Source organism: Lonchura striata, chromosome 6, assembly GCF_050655825.1.
Source record: "Lonchura striata isolate lonStrDom1 chromosome 6, ASM5065582v1, whole genome shotgun sequence".
Taxonomy (NCBI): Eukaryota; Metazoa; Chordata; class Aves; order Passeriformes; family Estrildidae; genus Lonchura; species Lonchura striata.
Window position 1 is genome coordinate 18,920,265 of NC_140708.1, and position 27,705 is coordinate 18,947,969.

General features: G+C 36.3%; 1 protein-coding gene across 34 annotated transcripts in view; it reads right to left on the bottom strand.

The window, feature by feature from the left end:
• Positions 1 to 27,705, bottom strand: part of LRMDA (leucine rich melanocyte differentiation associated) — a 728,564-nt gene that overhangs the window by 174,675 nt on the left and 526,184 nt on the right. For 17 of the 34 annotated variants that reach the window (XM_077784575.2, XM_085583481.1, XM_085583463.1 and 14 more), the window contains one exon: positions 27,046 to 27,130. In XM_077784575.2, the coding sequence (XP_077640701.1) occupies positions 27,046 to 27,130 (85 nt within the window). Of the gene's footprint in view, positions 1 to 1,015; positions 27,131 to 27,705 lie in introns of those variants that run through there. The other 17 variants (XM_085583468.1, XM_085583467.1, XM_085583466.1 and 14 more) reach the window with 1 other exon arrangement.

Genomic DNA, 27,705 nt, shown 5'->3' on the forward strand with positions numbered 1-27,705 from the left:
TTTTGGTCTTTCATTTACATGTCACCATTGCCTGTTCCAACAGTAGTGTGGTTGTGGAGGCAAGTGTGATGTTTTAGGCCAAACATAATTCGTAACAGGAAGGAATAAATTCAGCTACAGTAACTAATAGATAAATAAGAGATGGACAAGCTTTTGGGCAGATATGCCCTTTGTCAGGCTTGCTATTCATCCTAGTCTTTGTGTGTTTTAGTCATTTTTTTTCAGATAATCAAGCAGATACATATTTTGGCTGACAGCAGACCCAAAGAAGGGCATATGTATCCAAAGAGTTTAAACATCATTTCCTCTATATAAAAGGTATTGTTGTTGTTACAACACCTGTTGTTGTAAACCTTGCCTTGTTTCCTTTTCACATCCTGCATAAACACTGAAAATTCCCTTAAGTAATTCAAGGAAAGAATTAGCTGTTTCTCCTCTTGTCTCTGCACTGTTTAGTCATTCAATGACCAGAATCTGAAGTACCAAAATGATCCAGGCAAAGATACTGCCAGGATACTTCCACTTTGACAAGCACTGGGAAGCATTAGGCATTTCATGGGAAATAGTCATCCATTCAGATTTCCAGACTGATTTACAACACAGGGTCAAATAAGCATTCTCATCTTCCTTGGCAGTAAGAACCAAAACACACAACTAAAGATTCTTCAAACTTTAGTAAGAAAAGAGAGAGGAGTACAGACTTCCATTTGTTTCCTCAGTGCCTTACACTGGCTAGTCTATATCAGAATCATTAATGACTTGAGATCTGAATATAGTTTGCATGAAAACATTTCAAAGCTCACAAGGCTCTGTTCCTAGTAAGTCTGGTCTCTGTATAATGAAATGCATTCCTTCTGGCCTAATGTTACAGACTTGGCAAAAGAAATGCCTTTGGTATGAGCAAAAATTCCAAACTTGAGTCTTGCAATTGCCCTTTCTAAAGGGTCATTTATTGTGCATGTTGTTTATCAGCATGTGTCTGAAATGAATGCTGCTTCAATGCAAAGCAACAGGAGGTCACATTATAATTGGAATGCAATCAGTAGAATTGCCTATGACTTGGTTTCCTTTCTAAAATGGCAATCCATGCCACATCGGCTATTATATTAATGTTTTTTGCATTACTAAAAAGGAGAAGGGAAAAAAGCCTTTACAGTGAGCAGCTGATACAGTTTTCTATGACTGAAAGATCACATGAGCTAAACAAGACCCAAACAGTTCACCTTTAAAATACCAAACCATCTGGTTGGCTGTCCCATGATAAATCTTAATGATAAATGTCTTCGTTTTGATGTTACAAAGGAAACACGGATCTGCTCACTTTTGGCACAGCTGCAAACACACTGGCAACAGCAGAATATAACTCAGATGTCAAAAAATAGAAAAAAAAAAATTTAAAAATTCCTGCATTTTACCAGATATACAGCTTTAGATCAGTTTGCTGATGGGCAATTAGAATTCCCAAGTTTTCCAAAGAAGCCTTTGGAGCATCCTTTTTTTTTTTTTTTTGGCTGTTTGCTGTTGCATGGAATTTGACTTTTAGGGGTTTTTTTAAGTTTCTTTTTTTTCCATCTTCATCCAGACAAAGCAGAAAGCTTGAAATATGCATGACAGAAATTTCAATATGCTTTGGTAACTCAATTCATATTTTGTCAGTGTGTCATGGTTATTAAGGATAAATTAAAATAGACTGGAGAATCTGAGGGGCTATGGCAAAGATGAAAATCACCGACTCACAGAATGGGTCAGATTTGAAGGAACTACAGGGGGGGTCATCAACCCCAGCCTCCCTGCTCAAGCAGAGCCATCCCATGGCACATGGCAAAGGGCTGTTTCCAGACAGTTCTTGAATATCTCCAGTGAGAAGACTCCGCATCCTCTCTGTTCCAGTGCTTGGTCACCTGCACACATAGTAAAGACATTCTTCCTCATGTTCAGGTGGAACTTCCTGTGTATGTTTCTGCCTGTTGCTTCTTGTCCTGTTGCCCAGCACCACTGAGCAGAGCGTAGTTCCATCATTTCAACACCCTCCCTTCATACACTTACAGACATGGATGAGGAACAAAATGAGCTCTAATTCTATGAAGAAAAAAAAAATTCCATACAAACTTTACCATAATTGAGCATAAAACTTCCACCCTTACCCAAAGGTACAAAAATAAGCTTTGTTATAGAATTTGTATTAGTTTTTTTATGCCAATATTTCTAATAGAGATGAGGGCAAATACCAAACCTTCTATTCACACCAATTGATGACACCTAAAAATTTCAAATGCAACTCAAAGAACCAGAGGGAATTTTCATTTAAAATTTTTAAATACATAACAATTAAAAAGCATTTTATGAAGGTTTCATAAATTGCAGAAAAGGTGAGAAAAACTTTTATCTTTCAACATTTTCAACAACATTTATTGCATTTCTATGGATTGGCAAAGGTATTTCTGTTTCTTTTCACTGTTTAGCCAGAGATAGTAACTATAAGTAATTTATTAAATCTCTCTGTAATGTCTCAGACATTTAAGTGATCAGCTCTGAATTTCCTCTTCTTACTTATGGACTTTTGATGGCAGAAGTCCATTTCAATGTTACATTTCTGTAACCAAATTTGAAGGCTTTTCTCCAGGTAGTAACATTGAAGCTTTTCCCAGTACTCAGCTTCTGCCTTGACATCAGTCAATTTCCTTCCATTTCCTCATTTTACATACTACAGACAACTATCCCAGTGATAATTCTGTCTCCTCTCATTAGACAGTTACAGATTCTTTTTTGGCCAGTGATACACATTATTTTCACCTTTCTTCAAGAGTTCTGTCTGGTAGGCTCTGCTTTATTTTCTTTTTCACTTACTCCCCATCTGTTTCTGGATATCAGTTTTATTGTACTCATTCCATTCTACTGTTCAGCTATTCATCAGTACTGAAAGATGTGGATGATTCTTCCGTGCTCCTGCTTATATATACAGTACTTAATTATTCACAGATGCACTGCCTCCCATCCAACCCATGCTCTTCTTGTTACTTGGCAGAGATGAAACAAGTGTCTTTTACTTAACTCTTCTATTTCTTCAAAGGCAATTTTCTGAGACATCTGACAATTTTCATATCACATATTGAACTCCTAACAGGCTACAGCTACTTCTCAAACAAGTTACTCCAGTTATTACAACATTTGGATCTCCATTTACAGGTGGTAAAGCAAGGGTTACATATGTCCAGTCCCCAACTCATATGCTTTTATTTTCCTGTCTATCGTTCTGTAAACTTCAAATTTTCCTGTTTACTCTCACATATATTGTTGGGTGTCGTAACACAAACATGCATTTCTAGGGTGGTCTCTGTGCATCTGTTTACACCATTCACTTTTTCCTAAAATTTTAGCTTGCATTGCTTTCAATATTGTTTTTAGCCTGTTTGTTACTCCTGTGGCCTCACAAATAATGTTCCCCATAATGAAAAAATATCACAAGGAGCTCCTAGCATCACAAAAATCTTGCATTCTAAATTAGGATGCCAAGTGATAAAAGACAATTAGCATGAGGTTTGGCAGGGACAAATAGAGAAGAGGAGCTACAGGACTGGACTAAGCAAATGTCATCAAGACAAAAGGTTTTGGGGAAAATCTAAAAGGTCCATAACTAAAAAGTGTTTGCACTACTTTGGCATTCTGAAATATTGAAATAGGCATATGGACAAGAGTGCAGCAGATTTAGAGAGCATTTGGGATTTCACAAGATGATCCACTCATGTTCCCATCATCTATTTCAACTTTTCCTTTGGATCCAAGTTAAGAATCCAATAGTTAATTCACACTCAGTTCTTTTTCATCTTAATGATATCCAAGCATTCTAGCAGGAAGCACATTATATCACAATTTGACTGAAGTTATCTTACTACTAGCTTTGTGTGTACTGTTGTTCTGGGAATTGCATCCAACAGAAGGTAGTAAAGGATTGAATCACATCTCTTTCATTCCTCAATTTGAATTTCATGGTGTATGCCATGTGGGTAAATACCTCACATGTCTCAGTAAACTACAATGGGATAACTCCTTAGGGAGGTTAAGTCATTACCCTGTTTCAGTGATTACAGCATGCCTGTGAAAGCTGTAATCCAAACTGCAAGACATGTTTGCCTCAGCAATTAGTAGAATATAGACAGGAGATCAATGCTTTTATTGATGCTCTTTTATAAAATTTACATTTTTATCTTATTGTAAAGACTTGTGCTATTTCATTTGCTTCAGAACCCAGTCAAACTTTTAGCATCCACCCTATGTGCTGCTGTTTAACCCCAGCCAGCAACTTAATAACACACAGCCCCTCCCTCCCTCCCCTTTGTGCAATGAGGAGCAGAATTGGGGAAAAAATAAAGGTAAAACCCATGGGTTGAGATAACAACAGTTTTGTAATTGAAATAAAGTCAGACAGAATAATAATAGTAATGAAGAGAGAAGAGAGGAATAAAACATTTGGACTGATGCCCAGCCAATCCCCCAGCAGTGGATGGCCTCTCCTGGCCAACTCCTTCCCTGTTTCTATACTGAGCAGGACATTCCATGGTGTGGAACATCAGCTGTCCTGGCTGTGCTCTCTACCAGCTTTACCAGCTTCTTCTGCACCTCCTCACTAGCAAAGGGTGAAACTGAAAAGTTCTTGACTCAGAGTTGCCCCTCACTGAGCAGCAGCTAAACCATCACTGTGTTATCAACATTATCCTCCTATTAAAACCAAAACCAGCTGAATTGAACCAGCTACTAGGAAGAAAATTAACTGTATTCCAGCCAAAACCAGAACACTATTTTAGACTTTCCAATAGACTTTTGAGTATTTTATGAAATGCTCAATACATTGGATCTTTTGTAGGCACCATTATTTGACAGTGTAAAAAGTTATTAGTGAAATGTAGGACTTGATTTTTGTCATATTTACAGCTAACAGAGAAATATCTATTGTAAGCCTTTTACTAATATTCGATCAGTTATCAATCCCTCTAGCAATTCTCTAAAAATCCTGATGAATGAATGACAGAATGAACTGCACAGCAGAACTGTTAATAGTTTAGACCACAAAAAACATTGAGATTAAAAGATCCCTATGGTGGGAGAGGGGGAAGCCACCAAAACTCAAAAACCCCCAACAAAACAGTAAAAAATACCCCACAACCAAACAGCTCAGCATTTAGTGCTGAAGATAAATTTTCACTTTTCATTTCACCAATACCTCAAAGTTGTTCATCAAGGTTTTTTCTTGTGGACTAGAATGCAACACAGGAGCTGGAGGACCAAGTGTGTTTTAAGTACAAAACATAGTGAGAGAATATCTAGCTTCTTAAGTGTTCTAAGCCTAAACTTATTTATGTTCATTTTCAAATTTAAAATCCACTACAAATATTATTTCCTTTCACAATGTACTGACCATTCTAATAAACAGACAGACAACTTATTTTTATGGTACCATAGAAAGGGCATATTTGAAATTACCCTTAACATTACTGCAAACATTTGTACTGTAACTGAAAAATAACTTTAATATTTTTCCTACACCAAAAACATAAAGCCAAGTTAAACCCCAAATAATGGCTAAAATATTTTTTTTCTTCTGTGATAGTAGTAGAGAAGTACCAGAAGAAAGTCAAAAACTTATTTTGTTTCAAATGATGCCATAGTATGATAATTTTCTTTCATACCCATGGTATTTTCAAGATTGAGAAATATCACTTCAAATGTTTGGACTATGATTTTGGAATTTATGTAAAAGACCTTCCTTCAGCAAGTGAACTGGTCGAAGTTTTATATAAATTTAAACATTTTTCATTCCAAATTTTTACCATTTATTGCTTTGATGGCTTTAGATCTTCATTATTTGCATTCTTAATGCTACCGACCCTGATGTTATTCCATTTAATGTCCTAAGCACTACCATAACTAAAACTTAGATGGTTTTGAAAATTTCAAACACTACATTAGAATTTTCATTTTTAAAATGGCAAATGAGGACAATAAATACACCCCTAGGAAGCTCAGCTTTCATTCCCTTCCTAGACCCAGAGCACCAGGCTTTCCCATGCAGCAGTTAGCTGTAGCTCGGGGAAGTTCTCTGCGGAGCAAGCAGACCTACAGCACATTCACAGCATGGTAAGCTGATCTGGACATGAGCAGCAGCTCCAGACTCCAAGTGTTAACATTATAGCACATTTACACAGCTAAGCCTTTGCCCATTCATGGGGGACTCATGGGGAAAAGACTGGCCAGGAGCAGGCTGTCACTGCCAGAACAATCCAGGGCTGCGGCACACTCAGTGCCAGCACTGGAGGGGCTCCTGAGGAAGGGAGCAGCCAGAAAGACAGAGGATGCACAAATTGGTCTAGCAGGCCACATACAGCTGGAGGCATCATTTGGGTACCCCTGCTGGAAACCATAAAAGTCTATAAGCTTCATGAAATAAGCACTGTTACATTCATGGAATGTATCATAGTATCCTTAGCCTAAATGCTGGTATTTCAGATCAAGCTGGAAAGGGCATTTACTTCTTTGACAAGTGATATACAGATCAACAACATGAACTAGTAACAAGCATCAGCCTTTATCACACTTTTCCCATTCATCTGTTGTGAATATGAATGCTGGAAAGGGCACAACCCACTGCTGGAGGTATCTCTGTTCTGCTGCCTGCAGATGTTGGCAGAAAGCTCCTCCTCACTTTCCAGTGGCGATGGTTGCAGCAGGACTTGAAATTACAAATGCCTCATCTTTGCATTCTTTCCTGGAAAAGAAAAGTGCTCGCCATAGCTCCTGCTTAGCTGGGTGATAGAAGATGATAATCCTTTTAGGAATGTCACACTTAATATCTACTTTGGGCATGACAATCACTAAATTCCAAGGAGATTAGCATTGCAGAATCCACTAAAAGAAAACTTTGCTATGGCAAGATGGAAGCCCAAGGATAAAATTAATAAAATCATATAGGATAATTTTTTTTAAATGATAAATTCTTGTTCCAGTCTATGCTTCCTAACACCAAGCATCTAATGAGATTTCACACAGATGAAATTTCTACCAAATAATGTATTTTTTTTTGAATACTGCAAGCAGGAAGCTGGGTAATTCAGCATGTACATTCATCACCTAATACTTAGTATTAGTTATAACAGTAAATACATATTCAATCATTATGCAAAGGCTTCCAGTCAGAAACAGAGAGATGTGGCAGAAATGAAAGGAACAAGACTCTCTCTAATGAAAGATTACTGACATTCTGCCACTAATTAGTAATGTGAAAACATTCTGCAGAAACAGGATTTCAGAGTAACAATATACAACCATTTTTTAGTTTTTAAATACACTGGATTAAAATTTAATGCCTAAAAGTTCTTCCTGAACAGAAATCAGATCTCTCTAAATTTTAGTTTCCTCCTTGCAGATTAATAACTGAGTTTAGTATTTCCTGCACTTATTGATGGAAACTCATGTTAGAAATATTGGCAGCATAAAGCCAAGATTTCCTATAACGTCCCAAATTAGTTGGCTACCACAGGTTTATGGATTATTAATGCATCTCCTGTTGGCATTCTGCCTTATACCATTTTTCATTGAAATATTAAACCAAATTCAATCTTTTCTAGATTTCTAGTAACATAAAGCTTGCAAACAGCATTAACCCCTGTTCCAAGAGTCTCTCATTCAATAAGTCCTTTAGGCATATGTTTAAAATCACCCATATTCAGCAAAAGACAAAAGCACATAATGGAATCTAGGTGACAGTTCAGATATTTTGCTGAATTAGGCTAAGTAATGTAATTGTTCCTATTAAATAAAAAATGTGTCACAATACAAGGGATCAGCTTTTAAATAATGGTGTTTATCCTAGTGAACTGAATTAATATATTTTCATTTGAAATAAATAATTTAGATAATTAAGCATAAACATTCATAACTCTCTTTTTGTAACCAGGAAATAAAGCTTTTCTTGTCATTCAGACAAGCTGTAGGATTGAACATTAGGATATTAGGTGGAAACTTTACCTAATAGAAATTCACCACTAACAAGTTGTAAATTCACAGTTCTTTTTTTTGTCTGAAGTGCTTCCTAGATCATGAAAAAGGACAATGACATACAGCAAAAGTAGGTATCTATGCTTTGTTTTAAAGAGTGCCTCATGAGATTAAATAACACAATGGAGTTAACACACACCAACAGAATTTAGCCTCTCATTCCTTATGGAAAGCCCAGCAATATAGTTATGCTTATGAAATAATTATTGCTGTATGGTTTAAAATTAAAAATTGAAATATGAATATAATTTATAAATTTATAGCATTTTACCTCTTTAATATTCACAAATCCAAAGACACTAGCAAACAGTTTAAAGAGGTTAAGTTGTTATCCCAACAGTCTCTCCCTGATGAAACAAAAAAGCAGCAACATTCCTTCCAGATGTGCAATAAGAAGAGAGAGTCACTCTGTTCCCAGTGGATGCAAGAACTCAAAATTTCAAAGGCTGATGCCAGGAAGCCTTGCCAGATATAGTTCACAAAAAATGTTTGATGAATTATAATGGCGAACATCAACTTTTCAGATAAATGACTGAAAATAAACTAGTTTGTATCTCAATGGAGAGTATAAATTTCCTTTTTGCTTTGGGAACTTGAAGTATGGAGAAAGCTGTTGACCATTCCACCTCTCACTGAACTAACAACATTTTACTAAAAATGTGTTGCTTTCCAAATTTCTTTTACTCATAGCTCCATAAATTTAGTCAGAGAGGAAAGATATCCAAAAAAATTCTTACACAAAATTATGACAACCAAGTGATTTGCAAACTGCCTGAATGTGTACAATCTGTAAGAGGGAAATCACTGATGTGCAATGTTAAACGCATAACTAAGAATTTCTATGTAACTTTATGAAAAGAAAGGAAGCTGCAAAAGATGGTCCCAGTGTTATTACATACAGACATGATAAACAAATCTGATTAAAACATGGGTTGTAAATAAATACTGATATGCACAAATTTTATTTAAATATCATCAGAGCACTAATATTTATCTGAAAAGAGTGTTCTGTGATAAAGCAGAAGCAATGAGCAAGAAGTTTTAAAATTCTCAGCCATGAAAACTCATCTTAGATTTTCTCCTACTCTTGGATGTAAAGGAAAAGCTACCCTCCACTCTGTAGCTCTAGAAACTCCATGCAATACCATGTCTCTGAAGGAAGAAATACATGAAGTATTTTTTTTTTAACTGATGAGGACAAACTAGGAAAGAACTTTCAAGACTGATATAAGGATTGGCCAGCAATCACACGGCTTCATTTTGCATGTCTACAGTGATCAAAAGGATTTCTCACTGAATAGAACTGAAATTACAACTTCAGAACAGACTTCAGAATAGAATGATCAGCCATGAAAGAGTCAGAAGCAATAAAAGAAAAAAAGTATGATCAAGAATAATCGAAACATAAAGTACTTCTTTCAAATAGAGCAGACTTTTTATGTTTCTGCCTTCATCTTCCTTCTCTTGTCCCCTTCATGCTCCTAAATATTTCTGGGATTATTCAAATTGCCTAAATAAAATTCATGCATAAGAAACGCTTTTGCCTAAATACATGAGGGCTTATTACCACATTTCTTTACTGGCACAAAATCTGAGAAAAGCCTCAAGGTGCAAATGATCTGCAGTCTATTTAACATCATGGTTATTTATTTTTATGGGCACTCATTATTACTCTTTAACCTAAATTATAGGTACATTCCTGGCTCCATTTCCCACTATTCCATAATCTTTATAATAATATGGGTTTTCAGATTTCCAAATCCTCCTCAATACCTCATCAATCAGAAATGCATGCAACATCCACTATTTGTTATACTGGGCAGAGAGAGCAAACCATGGGACCACAGCTTGGAGCCCAGATAAAGACTTTACTCATATCCCAGGACTGGGATACATGCCATGGTTTTGGTAGCATTTACTAAGAAAACCTGTTTTGCAATATCTTAAACAGAGTCTTTGCATACAAACTGATATGCACTGAATTAGTGTTTAAATACCACAGTTGCTATTTTATTATGGATTATGTGCTGAACTAGTTCTGTCAAGTTTAGAACAGTATGCCATAATTTTGACTAAATCTAAGCCCATGCATCTTTTTCCATGGAAACAGTATTACAAGCATACCCATTTCTCCCATCACAGAAAATTTTCATGAATATTTTGATAAACAGCTGTTATTCTATAGTAGTTTATAGCCACAATAGCATCAGTTTCAGCAAAGAAATGACACAGCACCAGAAGCGATCACATAACACTTAATTTTGTGGACAACTCAGAGAACTATAGTTTGCATAATTTCAATTTTTGGGCTTACTGGACAGGAAAAAACTTGTGCCTTGATGAAAAAGCCCTTGGCTTACTAACCATGTATCGGTTAAAACTGAGCTGGTTTGCTGTCACTGTCTTTACAACACCTTTGGAAAGGACTGGGTTTGAACAGGCTAAATAATAAGGTACTGGTCCTTTCCTGAAACTATGTTTTGTAATTGCTAAAAGGAAAGACTGTTCCAAAAAAGGGATCTGTTAGTAAAAGTCAAGTCTTACTAATGACACTGCATCATGAATGCAAATGAAAAGAATTTATTAAAATGCAAATTTTGCAGCACCAAGACACACTTGCCCCCCCACCCCCAAATCCACTACAGATGAGAGTCTCCTAGAAAAATCTGTATAATTTAGAAGAAACTAACCTCTAAACTTTGAAAATTGTAGTTTATCTGCACTGAAAGTTCCTTGATATGCTCAGGAAGTTAATGATGTCCAGAACTGCTAATTCTCACCTGCCACTCTACACTCCTCCTTACCTGTTTCTCTTGTTGATTTTGTAGTCCATGAGATTTATACATCAAAATTTACACCTTTTTATAGAACTGTGTAGGCTTCAATGACTATACAGTATTTCTGGCCAAGCTTAACTATGCTCTCTTTATGAGAAGAATTAAAATTATACAAATATGTTGATAGATTGCAAAAACAGAAGCCAAGTGATAAGGGCAAGTCAGAACAATCCACACAGGAGAACTGATCTGTGATACCATGAAAACAAACTTTGTGGATAGTGGTGATAAAGGACATATCATTAAAATTATCTAGGAAGCATGTAGGCCTCTGACATGAGTACTTTTATTGATTGGAAGGGGTATTCTAGTTATTAAATCTGCAGTCCAAGAGATGAGATACTTAAAACCATATAGTGCCACAAACATTTTGGCTAAACCACTCTACATGGTGCTTTCTGCCTATCTTCTCAAATATGAAAGCAAGGAAAGCAGTATTTTTTTTTTATCTTTTATTCACTGCCTATCTTGTCCATTTAACTAAGTAAATGCATCAGGCCATGGATAACTTCTTACTACACATATGCTTGAAAAAGAGTCCACAAAAGACTTCAGTATTCCCAAATAAGATAACAATACAACTGTAAGAGAAAAATCCTCCCTTTTATACATTCATAAGGAGAAATCATAAGATTCTCAGGGACAGAAAAGAACACATAATAGTATCCTCAACTTTTCTCCAAATTAGCAGACATTTCATTAAAATTCTTGTGTTTCAGTAAGAACACTTACTTTTCAGCAGAAATTCCATTTACATCAATAAAAGATAAAAATAAATAAATAAAACAAAACTTTTTAAGGCCTGCAATAATCCTGCTGTAAAAGCAGCATAAATTCCTTTGTTTTTTTCTCACCTCCTAGAACCATCTTTCTGCTGTTAAACAGAGGGGAAAAAGTGATGTGAGGGGGAGGACTCAAGATGAAAAAAGTGAAGGCAAGTCTCCCATGAGCTTCACTAAGTAACCCTCACCTATTATGCTCACCTGAGTCAAGGATGCTTACTACTTGTTATTGCCACAAATATTCAGATTCTGAGCTACAGTGGTTGAAGACAAGAGAAGGAAACACATCCCATGACTAAATCTTTCTCTAAACAAATACAAAGACTGGAGCCGGCAGGTGCCAGAGCCTTTGTTAATTGTGCCCCAAGGCTCTAAAGCTCCCTGCCTTATGACATTAGATCAAGCTCTCTTCCTTCCCTGCTTTTAAAATTCTCATTCTTTCAAGCTTATTTACTTGCTTAGCCAAGCTCCACATACTACTGCTTTGTAGGTGCCCAGAGACAAGCTACCTAAAAGATGTTTCATAAATACAGTTTGCTTTGTTAATCAGAATCTCTTCACTCCCTCTGATTTGTTATCCAAAGCAGCCCTTCAAGACTTTTCTTACATTTTGGTTGGTTTTTTTGTTACGCATGAAGCATCATGGCAACAGCATGTGAAAATATTAAAAACCTTAATTCAACTGTGCAACAAGTCAGTTAGAAGAGGTATTAAAATGGCTCAAGAGCACACAAAAACTCATTAAGTGCAACCCTGGGTTTTTCAAACAATCTGTGTGATTGACCTTAAAGATCCTCTGCCTTTTCATACTCATGTTGAGTACTCATTTCTTTCATGTTGGTAAGAGACAACACTCAATTCTGCTTGTCTAGACTTCTCAGAGTATTAGAGTTACATGAGGGAAAAGGTAAAAGCACAAGTTGACTAATGAAATCTGTGAGAATGTGCTTTTTTGTCTAAATATTGGAGTGATTGTCAAGGAGACAGAAGCTCTGACCGTATTTCACCGTCAAATTATGATTGTCATTGTTCATAGACTAAAAGAAATCTGACAGGCATCCTAAGATTTAGGATTCTTAAGTATCTTTTCAATGACATATTTCAGTGCATGTGATTACTGAAATTACAACATGATCTATTTCACACTGCCCCCCTTCCCCTTCTAATTTAAACATGTTATCTATCAAGCTCTCATTAGAGAGGTTAAATCTTATCAAGCTATTCTTAAGCAACTCCAAGTCTATTTTCAAATCAAGAATCACCAAATAGTAGTACTGATGATGATCAATCAAAACATTTAAACTACTTTATGAGAGCAGCAGAAAGTCTGCATATATCTTGGATAGAAATCACCTTCTGTTCATTCAGTTGCCATGCAGAGATAGGCAAATGAAATCAAAATACACAAAGCCAGTATTTGTATAAAGGCATTGTAGTATCTATAACTTTGCACTACAGGTGAAGTTCATACTTTGGAGGAAGTAATTCTCCAATTTAGTCTCCTGTTGCTCTCAACAAACTTTTAAGCTGCTTGGGGCTACACTTTAGGATGTGTTACCAAACAGACATATTGTCTGTGATGCTCAAACAAAGTCTGTGCCCAGTTGATGTGTTTTGCCTATAGGAAAGTGAATTTTAGATTCTTCCACACTGACCTCCATTTGCTCCCAAGATGCCTGAAACTAATAATAAAGAATATAGCTGCAGCTCCGTGAGTAGGTGAAGGTGCTTCCCTCAGCTCAGACACAATGGCTGAGTACTGCAGAGAGTATATGACATGAGTGCATGCACACAGCTTCACATTCTCCAAGATTTTAAATTAACAGTACAGAAATATGGCTTAGCAATTGATTTGGAATGAAATTATGAGAAGTATCAAAACAGCAATAACTCATCACATATGACATCATAACCTCTATAAGTATATGTATCTTGTTTCCCTCTCCTTCAGCATTTCATTACCCTGCAAGTGAAGACTTGGCTGAAAATCTGAAAAGCCTCATCATATATCCAGCCACATGTGCATGGCTAAAACACCTGCAGGCAGTTGTTTTAAGGCATAGAGATGTCTAGCATGTGTATGGATTTCCTCCCCATAATCTGTTCAGGTTTAACTACAGCCACGAGGAGAAATTACCTAGAGATTCCCCTCTTGTACTAGCATATTTGTTTCCAACATAGTATTTCTAGCCTACAGATGGAAGAAACCCTTCTTTAGACGGACTAAACTTGAGAATGGACAAGAAACAAGAGACTTTTTTTTTTTTAATTAGGAAATGGTAGAATTTGACTAAAACAAAAATGTGTCTCCAAATTCATAAATTAGGGCAGTTCAAAAGTACCTACAAGGTGGTATTAAATAGTTTACTTTGGAAGTTTAGAAAATTCTTTCAAACTCATGCAGAAAAAAGAGTAAGAGAACAAGTAGAAACTTCAGGTAAGGAATGTGTTACTTAATTTACTTAAAAGAACATAAAACCATGAATATTTTGGCATTCGCTTCTAATTTTGTTCTTTGCTCCATCACCATACTTAAAAAACACTTCCAATGAAAGGTAGTTCGAACTTCACAGATAAAAACTTGCTTTTGCACCTTTATTTATTTAAAAGCATTTTCTGAAGAAGGCCCCGTTAACATTCAGTGTTACCAGAATAATTCTGTTTTAATTGTAAACAACTCATATTACATAAGCTACAACAGCTATATAAAACTGGCTTCCCTACTGCCAAGCCCTGATTTTAGGAATCAGATGCTCTTTGCCTTCCCAAATTCTCTAAATGGAATTGAAGTGATGCACAACTTTTTAACCCACCTTAGAAACTGCCATCTTCTAAAATTGCTGGAGAACAGCTCTACATTCACCCTCTGTCCATAGGAACAAATTCAGAACAACTCACAGGAGGTCAGAGCAGCAGTATCAAGGTTTTCACTTTCCTGCCTGTGCTACTGATAAACAGAATGACAGGCTAAGACTCAGCTCCCTGTGGCTCCTTTAGGTGGTACATTCACAAAAAAAGTATAAATATTTTAGATCCTAAATATTAATCTGTCAGGAAAATATGTACTCTATTCAGGATGGACAATTTGAGGTTACAAGTGCATTCCTGCTTGTGAAAGAAACATTCCTTTTCCTACACACATCTTCCACTCAGTGCATTCCCAGGTACCATATCAACCACAGCAAGCTGGCCTCTATACTCACTGCCAAAGTCACTTCTAGAGCTCTTTGAAGTTTTCTTTTTACTCTGCAAAACATACCAATATTTTGCATTTTTTCTTTATTTATTTGCCAAATTGCAGTCTGTTTTAGCTTCTTGTGGGAACAACTTCTGCCTGAATTATGATTTCTATATCTGCTAAATGAATGCCATCTCCAAATCTTGCAAACTATCTTAACTAGTTCATTTTATCCAGAAATTTTGTCTGAAGAGCCATCTTCCTTAAACACACAGAGAGAAGGAAAAAACCCAAACAAACTTTTATTAAGTGTTGGCAGGATAAAAGAATTATCAGACACTACAAATATGTTAAACTCACTCTCCTTTGTGGCATCTCCTGATGTTCTATTTCTTCTCATAATATTCTCATTATGTTCTATTTTGTCTCATTCTCTTTTGAATAAAGTCATTATACTCCTTTACTACAAACAGATTTTTCAACAAAACAAATTAATTTAGCCAACAGCTTCTCTTTCACTTTAGTACTGAACACACCCTGGTAAAGGAATTACTTTTATATTGACAGTGGAACAAAAGAGGAAATAATAGTAAAGGGCCTCCTTCAGCTATCCTCCACACTTCTACTGCCATTGTTATCCAGCATCAGATTACAGGGCAGAGGTAAACTTTACAACCATGATTATCAGCTGAGTGGATGTCCACATATCTCCTTTTTACCTTATTTTACCTGGTATTTCTCTTTCTGTTACATACTTTACATCAGTAATAGCTGGCATTTTGCAGCACCAAGTTGCTTCTAAATGATGTAATAACTTATATGTAATCTACTTATTCTAAGCTGCTCTCTTTTTTGCCCCCATGAAATTTATCATTCACTACCTTTAGGACAGGCACAAATTGCCAGATTTATTAACTATGTGGATTTGGAAGGGACAGTAGAGTGTGTTCGGTTGGTTTGGTGCATGTGGAGGGGGTTTTTGCCAACCTCTTGGCTTTAAAACAGATTCTAATTCTTCCATCAGGGCCCAGGGGATAATTTCTATTGAGCCCATTCCTTTTATTTCATGGAAAAAAAATTTAGTTAAGCCTGGCTGCTCCCACTCACAATTCAGTATGTGCAAAACCATCCAAAAGTTGCCTCTCTCCTGTGAGGAATGGTAGAGCTGGGATAGATGCAGTTTTCCTAAGCACAGCTGACTGAAGATGCTGCAGTCACTGTTCCTGCAGTGGTGGCTGCAGAGAAAGCCAAGTTAGTGTGGGGAAATCCAGTACATTGGTGTGGTAGCCCTGCAGTTTTGATACACACATATTCTAACTCCTCTCAGGCTAGAGGGAACACTAATCTAGCTCTCTATTAGATGTGAGAAGCCATGTCTAGTAATAGAAATGGTTTTGAAAGAGACAGCCTGGGACACGTGCTCTTTCCAGATCTCCCTACATGGCCTGACACTGAGCAAAATTAAAAAAAACAAAACCAAATCAGAGATTGCAGTCTTGTTTGGTCTTTAAGTAGACATCAGAAGGTTGCTTGCACCCTCTCTGTAAGCCTTCTTGTGAAAGGACTCATATTCACCAGCCTTACATTTTTTTTCAGCCTACTGTGCTAAATATCATCATGGCAATTGGAGGCATTCTAACAGAACTGCAATACAAATCTGTTTCACTCGAGAAGCAAAGCCTACGGTTCCTTAGGCTTTATAACTCAGCGCTTAGTACAAATTCCCTGAATTTTTCCAATGCTTCACTATGTGATTTTAGGAGTCTATTTTCCCCAGTGGCACACAAGTACTAAAATTGCACTACATTGCATTTTGCTCTCAGTGGGTGGGAAAGTGAATACTCAATGGGTTATTTTCCATTCTTTATTTCGGTTTTATGCAGCCACAGGTGGGGGGTCTTTCAGGTGGCTGCCTAGGTTTACTAAGCACTTTAGAGTCATAGACAAAAAGGGTCTTAGAAAACATATCAGTGTTGTCAATCACACAGTAAAAAAAATTCATTCTGTGTAAACAGAAACAATTTTCAAGATAATTCAGACTGTAAAAGGTAAAACAATGAATATCAACAAAAAAAAAAGGATCAGCCATCCTCTGTTTGGCAAGGGACATAAAACAATTGCTCTTGTTTATACTTATTATTTACCTCTCTGTCTCCTCCCTTTCTTCTCCCCAGGTGTGATGTCTCTGCTTAAGGGCATACAAAGTTAGTGAAGGATGTCATGGGGTTTCCTATGTACTTTTTTTACAATGATGTTATTAACAGACCACAAAAATATCACAAAACAAGAAAAAAAAAGTAAGTCATCAATGTACTTATCATTTGCTTTCGGAGCTCTGCAAGGAACTTTGATCAGTAAATATATTAGATCATGAATACAGATATCATATCCAGTTAAAATTTGACAGCTTTCTCTTCTTGTATAAGATCATGCAATGAAATCCTACAGTTACCCTTTTCTTTCCTGAAATTAAATTTTAAAAAGGACACTTCACCCACTTCTACACAGCACACACTGTGGACAACAAAATACAAAATACATTGCATCTTTTTGGCTGCTCACAGTTTGAAAGACACATCGATGTTACAGCAAGATGTGCATGCTATAAAAAGCAAGCACACAAGGGGATAAAACAGTTTCACTGCTGTTATGCAGATGGCTGCCCTTCTGACTGTGGAGGAAATTTCTTCCCTCCCCCATTTTTTAAAGCAGTCTTCTACATGTGTTGACTATGTGGGAATTAGTGCTTTTTCAGATGACACCCACATCCTCTTCTTTCAGGTCAGTAACACCAACTACAGGCCAGTGGCCAAAGTCAGGTCAGTATTCCATCCATCCTACCCTGCTAAAAAGTCTAAATTCTCAGAGAAACAGAGCTCAGAATGGAATGGCCACATTATTTTAAACATGAGAAATATGAAGAACAGTGAACAACATTTGGATGTGGTACTACTTTCTGTGTGCATGCTATTTTCACAATAGAAGTCTCAACCATTTAAAAACTGAGATGTACAAACTCAAAAATAAAATTCTATGTCCTATATCTTCAAAAGCCTATATTTGTGCATTTCAAATAGATAGTAGCCCAATAGACAAATTAGTTTTTATAAATAATACTGGTCTGTAAAATATTTTGCGACCATACAGTAATATCTCAGATGACATCAAGCAGTTTTATCTGCAAAAGAAAGAGTCTCTTGAAAATTTCCTCAAAAAGTACATTAAATGTAACAATGAAAATTTACATTTTCATTACAGATTCTAATTTTACTGAGAAAACACCATCTTTCACATTTTCAACATTTGCTACGCAGACCCTTAGCATGAGGCAGATATTTACTGCCTCTAGAATTAAAACATGCTCATTTGAAAAAATATTCGAATGGAACATGCACCATAAAGACTTTATTTTTTTTTTCTTTTAACCAATAATATAAAGCTTTATCCGGTATGTGTACTACAGAACAGTACAGGGCTGTATGGCATATATCAACACGTGTCTATATGTTATTAAAAACAGTAAATTCCCATTTAAACAAGGGCTACAATCTGTGCACTAAACACTCATTAATGGTTATGAATCAAAAAGAAAAGGGGGGGGCTTGCAGCAGGTGTGCATATCTATGAATTTCAATACATTGTAAAACTGTCTGTAGCCAACAGCTTCATCATTTGGCCTTTCTGAGCTTGGAGACAGGCAATTTTTCATGATTTTACTATTTCTGGCCAAACAAAAAGTTTTTAATTAAATATGCCACATGATTCCAGATGTTTGTTTATTTGTTCCAATGAGGCCATAAAAATGCCTGAATGATAAAATTGGAGGACTCCTGCAAAAACAGGCTAGACAAGAGTGTTAACTAAACATAGGGATGCCTCAGGAGACTGAATCTGCACAGCACTGGTGTGCTTTGAACCCAGTTTCTTTGGAAGAGCTATAATGCTCTGGCTGATGACAGGAATTCTTTATTGTAAAAAATTATAAGGCCAAGTGGCAACTGCATCATTAGCTCTCCTAGATATATCTAAAGAAGATTTTAGGTGGGCTTATGGGTTTGGATCCCAAGTTTCCACTTATAGAAGTCAGTGTTTTCTATCTATTTCTGCCACTTTTTAGTTATCCTACTTGAGCATTCTTATGGTTTCTTATTGCCAGCATGACAAAATGAGCTATGTTGTGAAATATCAGACACTCTCTAGTCTACCAAAAATATGAAGTTATGGGTTTTTTCCTCATTAATCACATTCCCTCTGAAGTGACACTTGTATGGGTGACTTGGGTATAGACTTCTAGTTTTGGCAAATATGGAAAAAGTTACAATGAAAAACCTCAGGATGACAAAAATATGGAAAATTGTCAGGTCTTCAATAGTCAGATCAGGGAATGTGCACTGTGGAAAAATTAAAGTCTCTATAATATTAGGAAAAAATACTGACAATTATGAAAGTCTACCTGAGTTTTAGACTACTAAATCCCATTAGATGCAAAATGGGAATTTTGTGCTCAACAGATGAGATATTTAATAACATTTTAATCTGAATTTGATTAACCACTTAATTATTCTCTTTTTTTCTTTTAAAATTCTCTTGCAAAGAAACACACATATTTTATTCCCACAGAGACACAGCACACCAGGAAGTGATCCTCTTAGAACTTACTTCTGGTCAGCTCAATCACATCCCTTGGGTTGACTTTCAAACCACAGAACACAGAGAAGGCTCACAAATTAAAATATGCTGTCATTTAAAACCAAATCTTAACTTTTCTGGCCATCAAGAAAGACTTTACACAAAACTGCACATCACTTTATCTATCATCCCCACCTCATTTACCCCAACTTACTTTCACATGACTAGTTGCTCCCATCACTGCAATATACAAAAAGATAATATATTTTTATGCTGAAGTTTTAATAATATACAGTATCCTGATTCAAATCCAACATTCCTTGTATACACAGACAAAAAATTGTTGACCCTGTGACAAGAATATGAATACAATGACCCAGAAAATTTATTTCTTGAACCATATTAGTCAAGGTCACACTCAAATCCAACTACAATTTATTCTACATTTGGGAAAGTCATTGCACTTTACAGAGAAACATGCAGATGCTGGCAGAAATTATCACTACTGAGCAAGTGAGGCAAATTGGTCCACAAACAGCACAGCTATTGGTGGCAGTTCTATTCCAGTAAACAAATAAAGCAGGGCTCAGGAAAGGGACCACATGAGATCCTCCTTAACCTGTTCTGTCATGACTGACCACCAAAAAGCACTCCACAGCTGAGAGCTGAGTTGATCATGTGTGGGTATTGGACCTCTCGGTTCCATTAACAGGTAAAATTTTTGATTGTGTGTCAGTTCACAAAACTGGGAGAAATGCCTAATGCATTTGCAGACGTGGCAAATACTAATAAAGGTGAGCTTCTGTTAGCTAGAAGCATTTTACTGGAGTACACTCCCAAAAGAACTGTGCCTTCTAGCATTTCTCCCCACCTTCCATTCATTCCTTCGACCTATTCTTCTCCCCACAAAGCAAACATATCAGAAATACTGAGAAAGCAGTAAAATGGAATTCACCTTGGAAGGGAAAAATCATGGTCAGAGCTAAGAAACCAGGCACCCCACTGAATAAATAGAAATGAGTCAGTACCATTCACATCTCCTGGTGTAATGGGGAGTCTGTGGGCACCAGCAGGAGCCATCCAGCACAGGAACAAGAGAAGCCTGCTCTGCCTTTCTCCCAGCTGCACCAGGAACACCTCGCACCAGAATTCTTTACGTTTCTGCCATTACCTTCTCATCTGGACTACAAAATCCTTATTCACCTCTGATGGATTTATTTTTGCTCTCATGTCCCCTTAGCTAAAGGGAACTGAGACCAGAAAACAGAATCTTTTCCTAACCAAGTCTTCTCTCACACTGATACTCATCTATACCACCACTTTGCTTTCCATGCTTCTCCCATGTGTCTTGAGCTTCCATTAATGTCTATTTTTCAAACTAAAAATTAAGGAACTAGAACCCAGTTTTTCACTTCATACAGGCAGACCACATGGGATTTTTTTTTTTTTTTAATAACAGACTTCTTATTTTAGCATTCTCCCAGAGTGTCAAAAGAAGATGATTTCCACCCACTCTCCTCAAGGCTAAGTCATGACCACATCACATCTCACTGTTGGGACATATTTCCTGGCACTAATAGGAAATGTCACAGCTTATTTTTGAGTGTTCCTTCCCTGGAAAATATGATCTTGTCTGTTCCATGCTATTGAGAACTATTTTTTGTTTGTTTAAGGTTATTCATCTCATGATGAGAAGATCCTGGCCTAAGAAGTCTTCAGTGTAGGACAACACAACATAATGCAGATTAAAAATGATGATATTTCCAAAGAACACTTTATATAAAATAAAGAAAATATCTCACTATTCATGGCATCTTTGCCTGATACAGAACTTTCACATAGTGCATCTGCTTGCAATTTTCTTATTTATCCTATTAAGGATTAAGTTATTAAGCAAGTTAAAGCAAATACATCTTATATACATATATGGATACACTTTGTTAACTGAATGATAAAGTACTACCCATAGGTTTTTTGGGGGTTGGGGTTTTTTGACAGAATACAATGCCTTATGCATTTACACAGAAAAATCAATTGACAAGCATAAAGTGCAGTTCACACTAAGAAAACTAACTAATTATGATAAGTTGCTACATAAATTGCTTTGCAACTTCCTCAGCAATCAATTTCAAACTCTAAATAAGCCTCTGGGTTGAAAACACAATGAGTACCTAAAAACTGTTTCAATAACAACCACAGAGAGGACCACAATGATAATATAAACAGCATACCTATCTTTCTGGAAGTAAGTTTTCTGTAAAACAATTTCCTTTTCTTTTTATGTCTGTGATTTGAAGACAGCATGGCTTTTCAAAATGCATGTGGAAAATAAGAACTTTGTGTATTAACATTTATTATTAGGAGGTGCATGTCAATTTTACAATTTTACTTCAAATATTTTCAATTGATATATTAAAACTCTAGACCAAATTCTAGAAGGATTGATAGACATTATTAGTTACACATGAACCTAAGAATATTTATAAAGCATGATCAAGTTGAGCAAATTGAGACAGAATATATAAATCCTTGGAGAATAATAATTTTAATTATACTACTCCCTCTGGCTCTCCAAAATTTCTACTTTTTTCCTTCAACACCAAATTTTGAAAGTAGTAGATATCCTTTGACATGTGCTGGATTCTGAATTCCTGCCCAACTGGATGGGCTAAACCCTTGTTGTTGTGTGTGCAGTCCACTTTTATCTTGATCAGTACTTATCTAAACTCCTACAAAGCTACTAGCTGGTTTTCTGTGTGGCACACCCCAACAATCAGTCAGGAAGAATTTTGTATGAACACACAAGTCATTAGTGAAAATATACTATGCCAAATATTCTGGGTAAAATAGCACAGTATAAGAATCACAGAAAAAGGAAATGTTGCAAGTTCAGGTGTCTCTCTATGATTATGATTTTTTGCTGAAGAATGGGAAAGTTTGGAAAGATTTTCATTTCAAAAGAAATCTTAGCACAGCTCTGTTAGACAAAGAGAAACTGAGAGCAAAAGGAATCTCTCATTTCCTTTCTTCAAAAGGGTCTATAAAATTACCTTTAGAAGGTTAATAAGAAGCTTTAAAATATTCTTTTCTTGGATTTCTGAGCATGGGATTTGAATGCAGTTGATGATTTTCAAGATCAGATCATAAAATAAGAAAACACATCTGTCAGTTGATTGAAACATATTGGTAGAATAAATACCAATTTTTCATTTGGGCACTCATCCTTCAAACATAAGACACCATAATAACTGCACATACCAGAATGCTTGGAAAATTAACTGTACATACACCAAAACAGGACAGTGGATTTGTTCAGAAAGTTTTTACAAGTCATAATAGATTAGAACTATTAAACCTTGGCCTAAATCCAAGCTAAGGTTCTAAAAAGTACTTACATAAGTACAGGCTTAGTTTGTAATGGAAACTGCTTCTTCTTCCTTTTACCAGTAAGCTATGGGGTAGACTTACCACAGGTTTTTCCCAGAAACAAGATCACAAGAAAATGAGGAGTCAGCTGTAAATTGTTACTGGAAACCAAATGGCTTTGGCAAATTAATATGTTTCCAAGTAAATCAGGTAATAGACAATGTTATAAAATAACTGCTTATACAAAAGGCATCCAGCACATATTTTTGTATGGGAAAAACAGATTTTCATGATAGCCATGATTTAGTGATATTGCTTCTGATGAGATAGAATGATAAATTACTATTTTCCCCATCAACTGAAAAGCACTGTTCTTTTAGAAGGCAATTTGAGTTTGAATGCTTACATATAAAGGCACATCCTTATAAAAAAGGATGCCATTATAAAAAAACAAATATACAACTTGAGTGGGGTGAAGGGGAGGGCCTTTTTCCATAAATCAGACAAATTATCCTTACAAATACATTATTTTGACTTTAAAATTTCTTTTTCATCAATGACAACTATGTTAAGAATTGATATTTCTATTTAAAGATATGTACCCAGTTAATAAATTATCAACAAGGAATAGAAGGGTACATATATACAAATCACTAAAAAAATTATATAAGTCCCAAAATTTTTGGGCCTATTTCTTCTAAAAGTCACTACATTTCATCACTTTTGTGGAGCATGGCCACAAAAACTGCAATAAGTAACTGCTCTGTTTGGTTTGTTGTTTTTTTTTTTTTTCCATTAAAGGTAGATCTCAAAAAGCAGATAGGAATGTGGGGTGTATATATTTGATTTCACCAGAAAATTTCAAAGCAAGAAAAAGATAAGCAATGTATAGAATATAGAAACAAAAGAAGCACTTTTTATGACAGGAGGCTGTGTCTATGAACTGATTTCTTTTAACTAGGTGAGAGAACTTCACAAACTTCACGCAAGTAAATCACTGGGTTCTAAATCCATACAAAGTAAAATACAAAATCCTACTTTAACAAAGACCAAGGAAAGATCCTTAGAAGTTTGAGATCATTGGTTTGGAATTAAAAGAAAATACAGTTAGTTATAAAATTACCACTTTGGAAGTCTTGTCTAACAGGATAGCAATTAGATCACATAAAGAATCAAGTCATATTGCTGTCAGATGCCCAAAATCTAAATAGAAGGCCTTTATCCATAGATTTAACTGCTTTCCCGGTGGACTACCTGTAAATCCTATTTAATATATTTTTCACTGAAAAATATGAACAGTGGGACTGAGGTAAGGTTCAACTTAGAAAAGTGAGTCTAAGCAACACTGTAATATAAGGGAAAACACTTTCCCAAGATGGGGAAAAAAATTCCAAAGCTTAAAAACATGATGGAATATTTCTCTCTTCATGTATTTATATACTCAAGCATTATAACACTCAATATAATACTTGCAGTGCTTATTCCATATCATTCCATGCTGACATCACACTGTCATATGCTGTTTCCGTGGGCTTTGAAAGGGAGAGTGAGATTTTTATCATTCCTGAAATTGTCTGTACAAAGTATGGAGTCAGCCTAAAGAACTGGATCCTGACTGGAAATTATATACTGAATGCATGAACACAAAAGCTGTAAGACACATTGTGCAACCCACACATAATTATATGTTTTTGTTCTCCCTGTAAAAAATCATAGCTAAATAGAGTGAGAAATGTCCAAGTGAAACTGTATCAAATACATCCAGCTTGCTCCTGCTACCCTTCCCAGTCCCCTAAAAATCAATTTAGAGCTGTACCAAACCATTTGCCAGACTTCAGGATTCTGGTAAACAAGTTTCTCCAGGGACAAATTACACTCACAAAATTACAGCATTCTTCATTCCAGTATGCATTGAAAACCGCCAATATTTACATATGCAACAGCTGATTCAATTCTACTTTACAACACTGAAAGCATTCTGTGAAGAAAAAAACTGAAGATATTCAGAACCTAAAATAGCATGCTTAAGTATTTCATTCTTTCCTTGGAGATTTTTCTATTGACTGCAATTAATCTTTTATGGGCTTGGGAACTCTGGATTTTTTCTTTGTATAAAAGAAGTTGATTGAGTTAATGGGCCTTGCCAACAGGTTGTTCTAAGCTTGGAATCGGTTCTTCCAAGACCTGGAAGTTTGGAAAGTATCCTTAATTATTTCCTTGTGAATATGTATATATTATATACACACACACACCTATATAAATTTATCAAATCATGTTAAGAATGGCTCTTTAAGGACAAATTTTACCCTTTCTTTGGATGACATGCTCTTCTCCCTTCACTTTATTTATAAAGGTGCTTAATCACAAGGAAATTTGAAGCATATTTAGTATGCAGAGCAGAATATTTCTGGGAAGAGTAAAGACAGAAGTAATAAAAATTATGTGAACTGCTAAGGGTAGAATGTTGGTGATTTGGGGAATATAATTTTCCTTTCTCATGGCAAGGGGGCAGACATTCTGAAACCCTGGTGAGGACAGTGGGTACTTAGACCTTGGCAAGCTCCCACTCTGAACAAACACCTGCTGGATGTGTCTGCACCACCTACTGCAGCCACACAACTGCTGAATTGAAAGAGGAGTCAATCAATAATGCAGACACACTGATTTTGATCCAAAATTACTGGCATTTCTCTTGTCAAATTAGATAACAAATTCAACCATGAAGCCACACTTCCAATACACTATTATCTAAATACAAAATCTGAAGATACCTGGCTTTTAAGGGCACTTTGAAACTATTTCTATAGAACTCAGGTATTTTTCTAGATTCTAGCATTCTATTTATTGAGTTAGTAGACCCTAGCCATTTAAGCCAACACCAGAAATCCAACCTCAAAGGCAACATGTTTATCTGAAAAATCAATTTTGAAAAAGGAGGGGAGGAGGGAGGGTGGAGAGGAGGGACACTTTGTTGTAGGTTTCTTTTGAGGGCGGAGAGGTTGCTTTTTAATCTCTGAAGTCTGGGTATGTGCCCAAATTCAGGATTTTGGTTGGTCCTTTCTCTTTAAAAAGCATCAGTTTCTATGCGAGCTCAGTGCTGGAATACAATGCACCCAGAGCACTTCTAGGATATCTGATTTCCACCACAGCAACCTGCACCAAGGCCAGGATGAAGCTTCATACTCATCCTCAGCTCTAGCACAACAACAGTGATACAGGCTGCAACAAATAAAGTTGTAATCACCTGCTTCCCTCATCCTTCACACCTGAACCACAGATCCTTCTTCAGGTGCATTACCTGCCTGATTCTTTCAGAACGTATCAAGTAATATGGAATTCTATTAAAGCTGCTTCCATCCTCTGTAGTGCTGCAGAATTTGAACACACATTAAAATTAAGCTACCATCAATTCATAAATATAAGGCTGACTTTGATCCTTGTATCCTAAAAAAACCCTGCCTATAGACAAATGGTTTACATGATCAGTGTATACTCAATGGATAATGTAGGAAATAAATAAGAAGATTGTTGCTCTGGTGTTAAGCTGAAAAAGTGCTTCAAGCTTTACAAATTTCTCCTTTTTGAAAAAAGTGGAAAAAAAATCAGAATGCACCCTTCCTGACTGCTTCAGTTTTTCACCTTTCCCTGAATTTCTTTTTTCATAGGTATGCAGAATGAATTTGTGAATTTGCCCAAGGTGCTTTCTTAAGTTCTAAAGATTGATGAAAAAGGAAATTGAAAACTGATCTACATTTAATGTTGAAAAACAGAGAGGAATCCCTTTTTGTTGCAATGAAAATGTGTTAACATTTTAAAATTATAGTCCTAAATTTCTAAACTGCCAAAAAACTCACTTAAAAAATATTAAAAAGTTTACAAATTCTCTCAAAATTACTAATGCTAAATGTAATCATCTACTTAGCAATGTTTAAGTATTCTAATAGTTTTACATTTTTCTCTCTCTCGCACACAAAAATCACTGAGCGTTATTATCCATAGGTTTATTTGCTTTCCCAGTGGACTACCGGTAAATCCTATTTAATATGAGTTAAAATCTGTAGTCTTGACAGCTATGGTTTTCTCACGTAGTGCTTGAAAGGCGTGGTGGTCTCCGTACAGCGAAAGGCAGCCGTAACTAAGGCAGAGGAGGCCAGAGAGCAAAGCTTAACGCCCCGCGGCAGTAAAAACGAAACGGGGCTCGCACCTCTGTGGTTGGTGAGGTCCCTGGATCCGGAAGGCAGCGGCGTGTAGTGCATCTCTGGCGAGGCTGGGGCAGCAGCGCTGGAGGCCTGCGGGACAAAACAAACGCGGTCAGTGCCGAGGAGCCCGGCCCGGGCAGAGCATCCGCGCTGGGATGCGCTGCCGGTGCGCGGAGCCGCCAGCCACGAAGGAGTCATTTGTTCCTGCTAAGGCTCCTTGCCATTCCTCAAGGTTGCTGTACTCACAAGAGTTTACACGATGGCGTTATGTATCATTACTAAATGAATTTTTTTTATACAGCTGACAGCTTAAAAAAAAAAAATTACCATCTTTGTCAGGAAAACTTTAGGCAATGTCAAAGTTTTTCCTCTTGGTGGAACAGATTATTATTTAGCTAAAGGAAGCTATGAGTGAGTCCACACGAATCAAAGGAGATAGAAAATAGGAAGTTGGACTAAGATACTATCCTTTTCAAATCTAAATTAAAAAATCCCAAATTATTTTCTCATTCCACTGCCCAGTGAGCTAAATGAAGGGATCTATTAAAAATTATAGTGCCTATAATGCAAAAAAGTGTACAAGTATATATTGTTAACAATGAACACTTAAACCTACACCAGAAGTCTAAAAAAAGAATTAAGTACCCAAGAGGACTTGTTCAGAA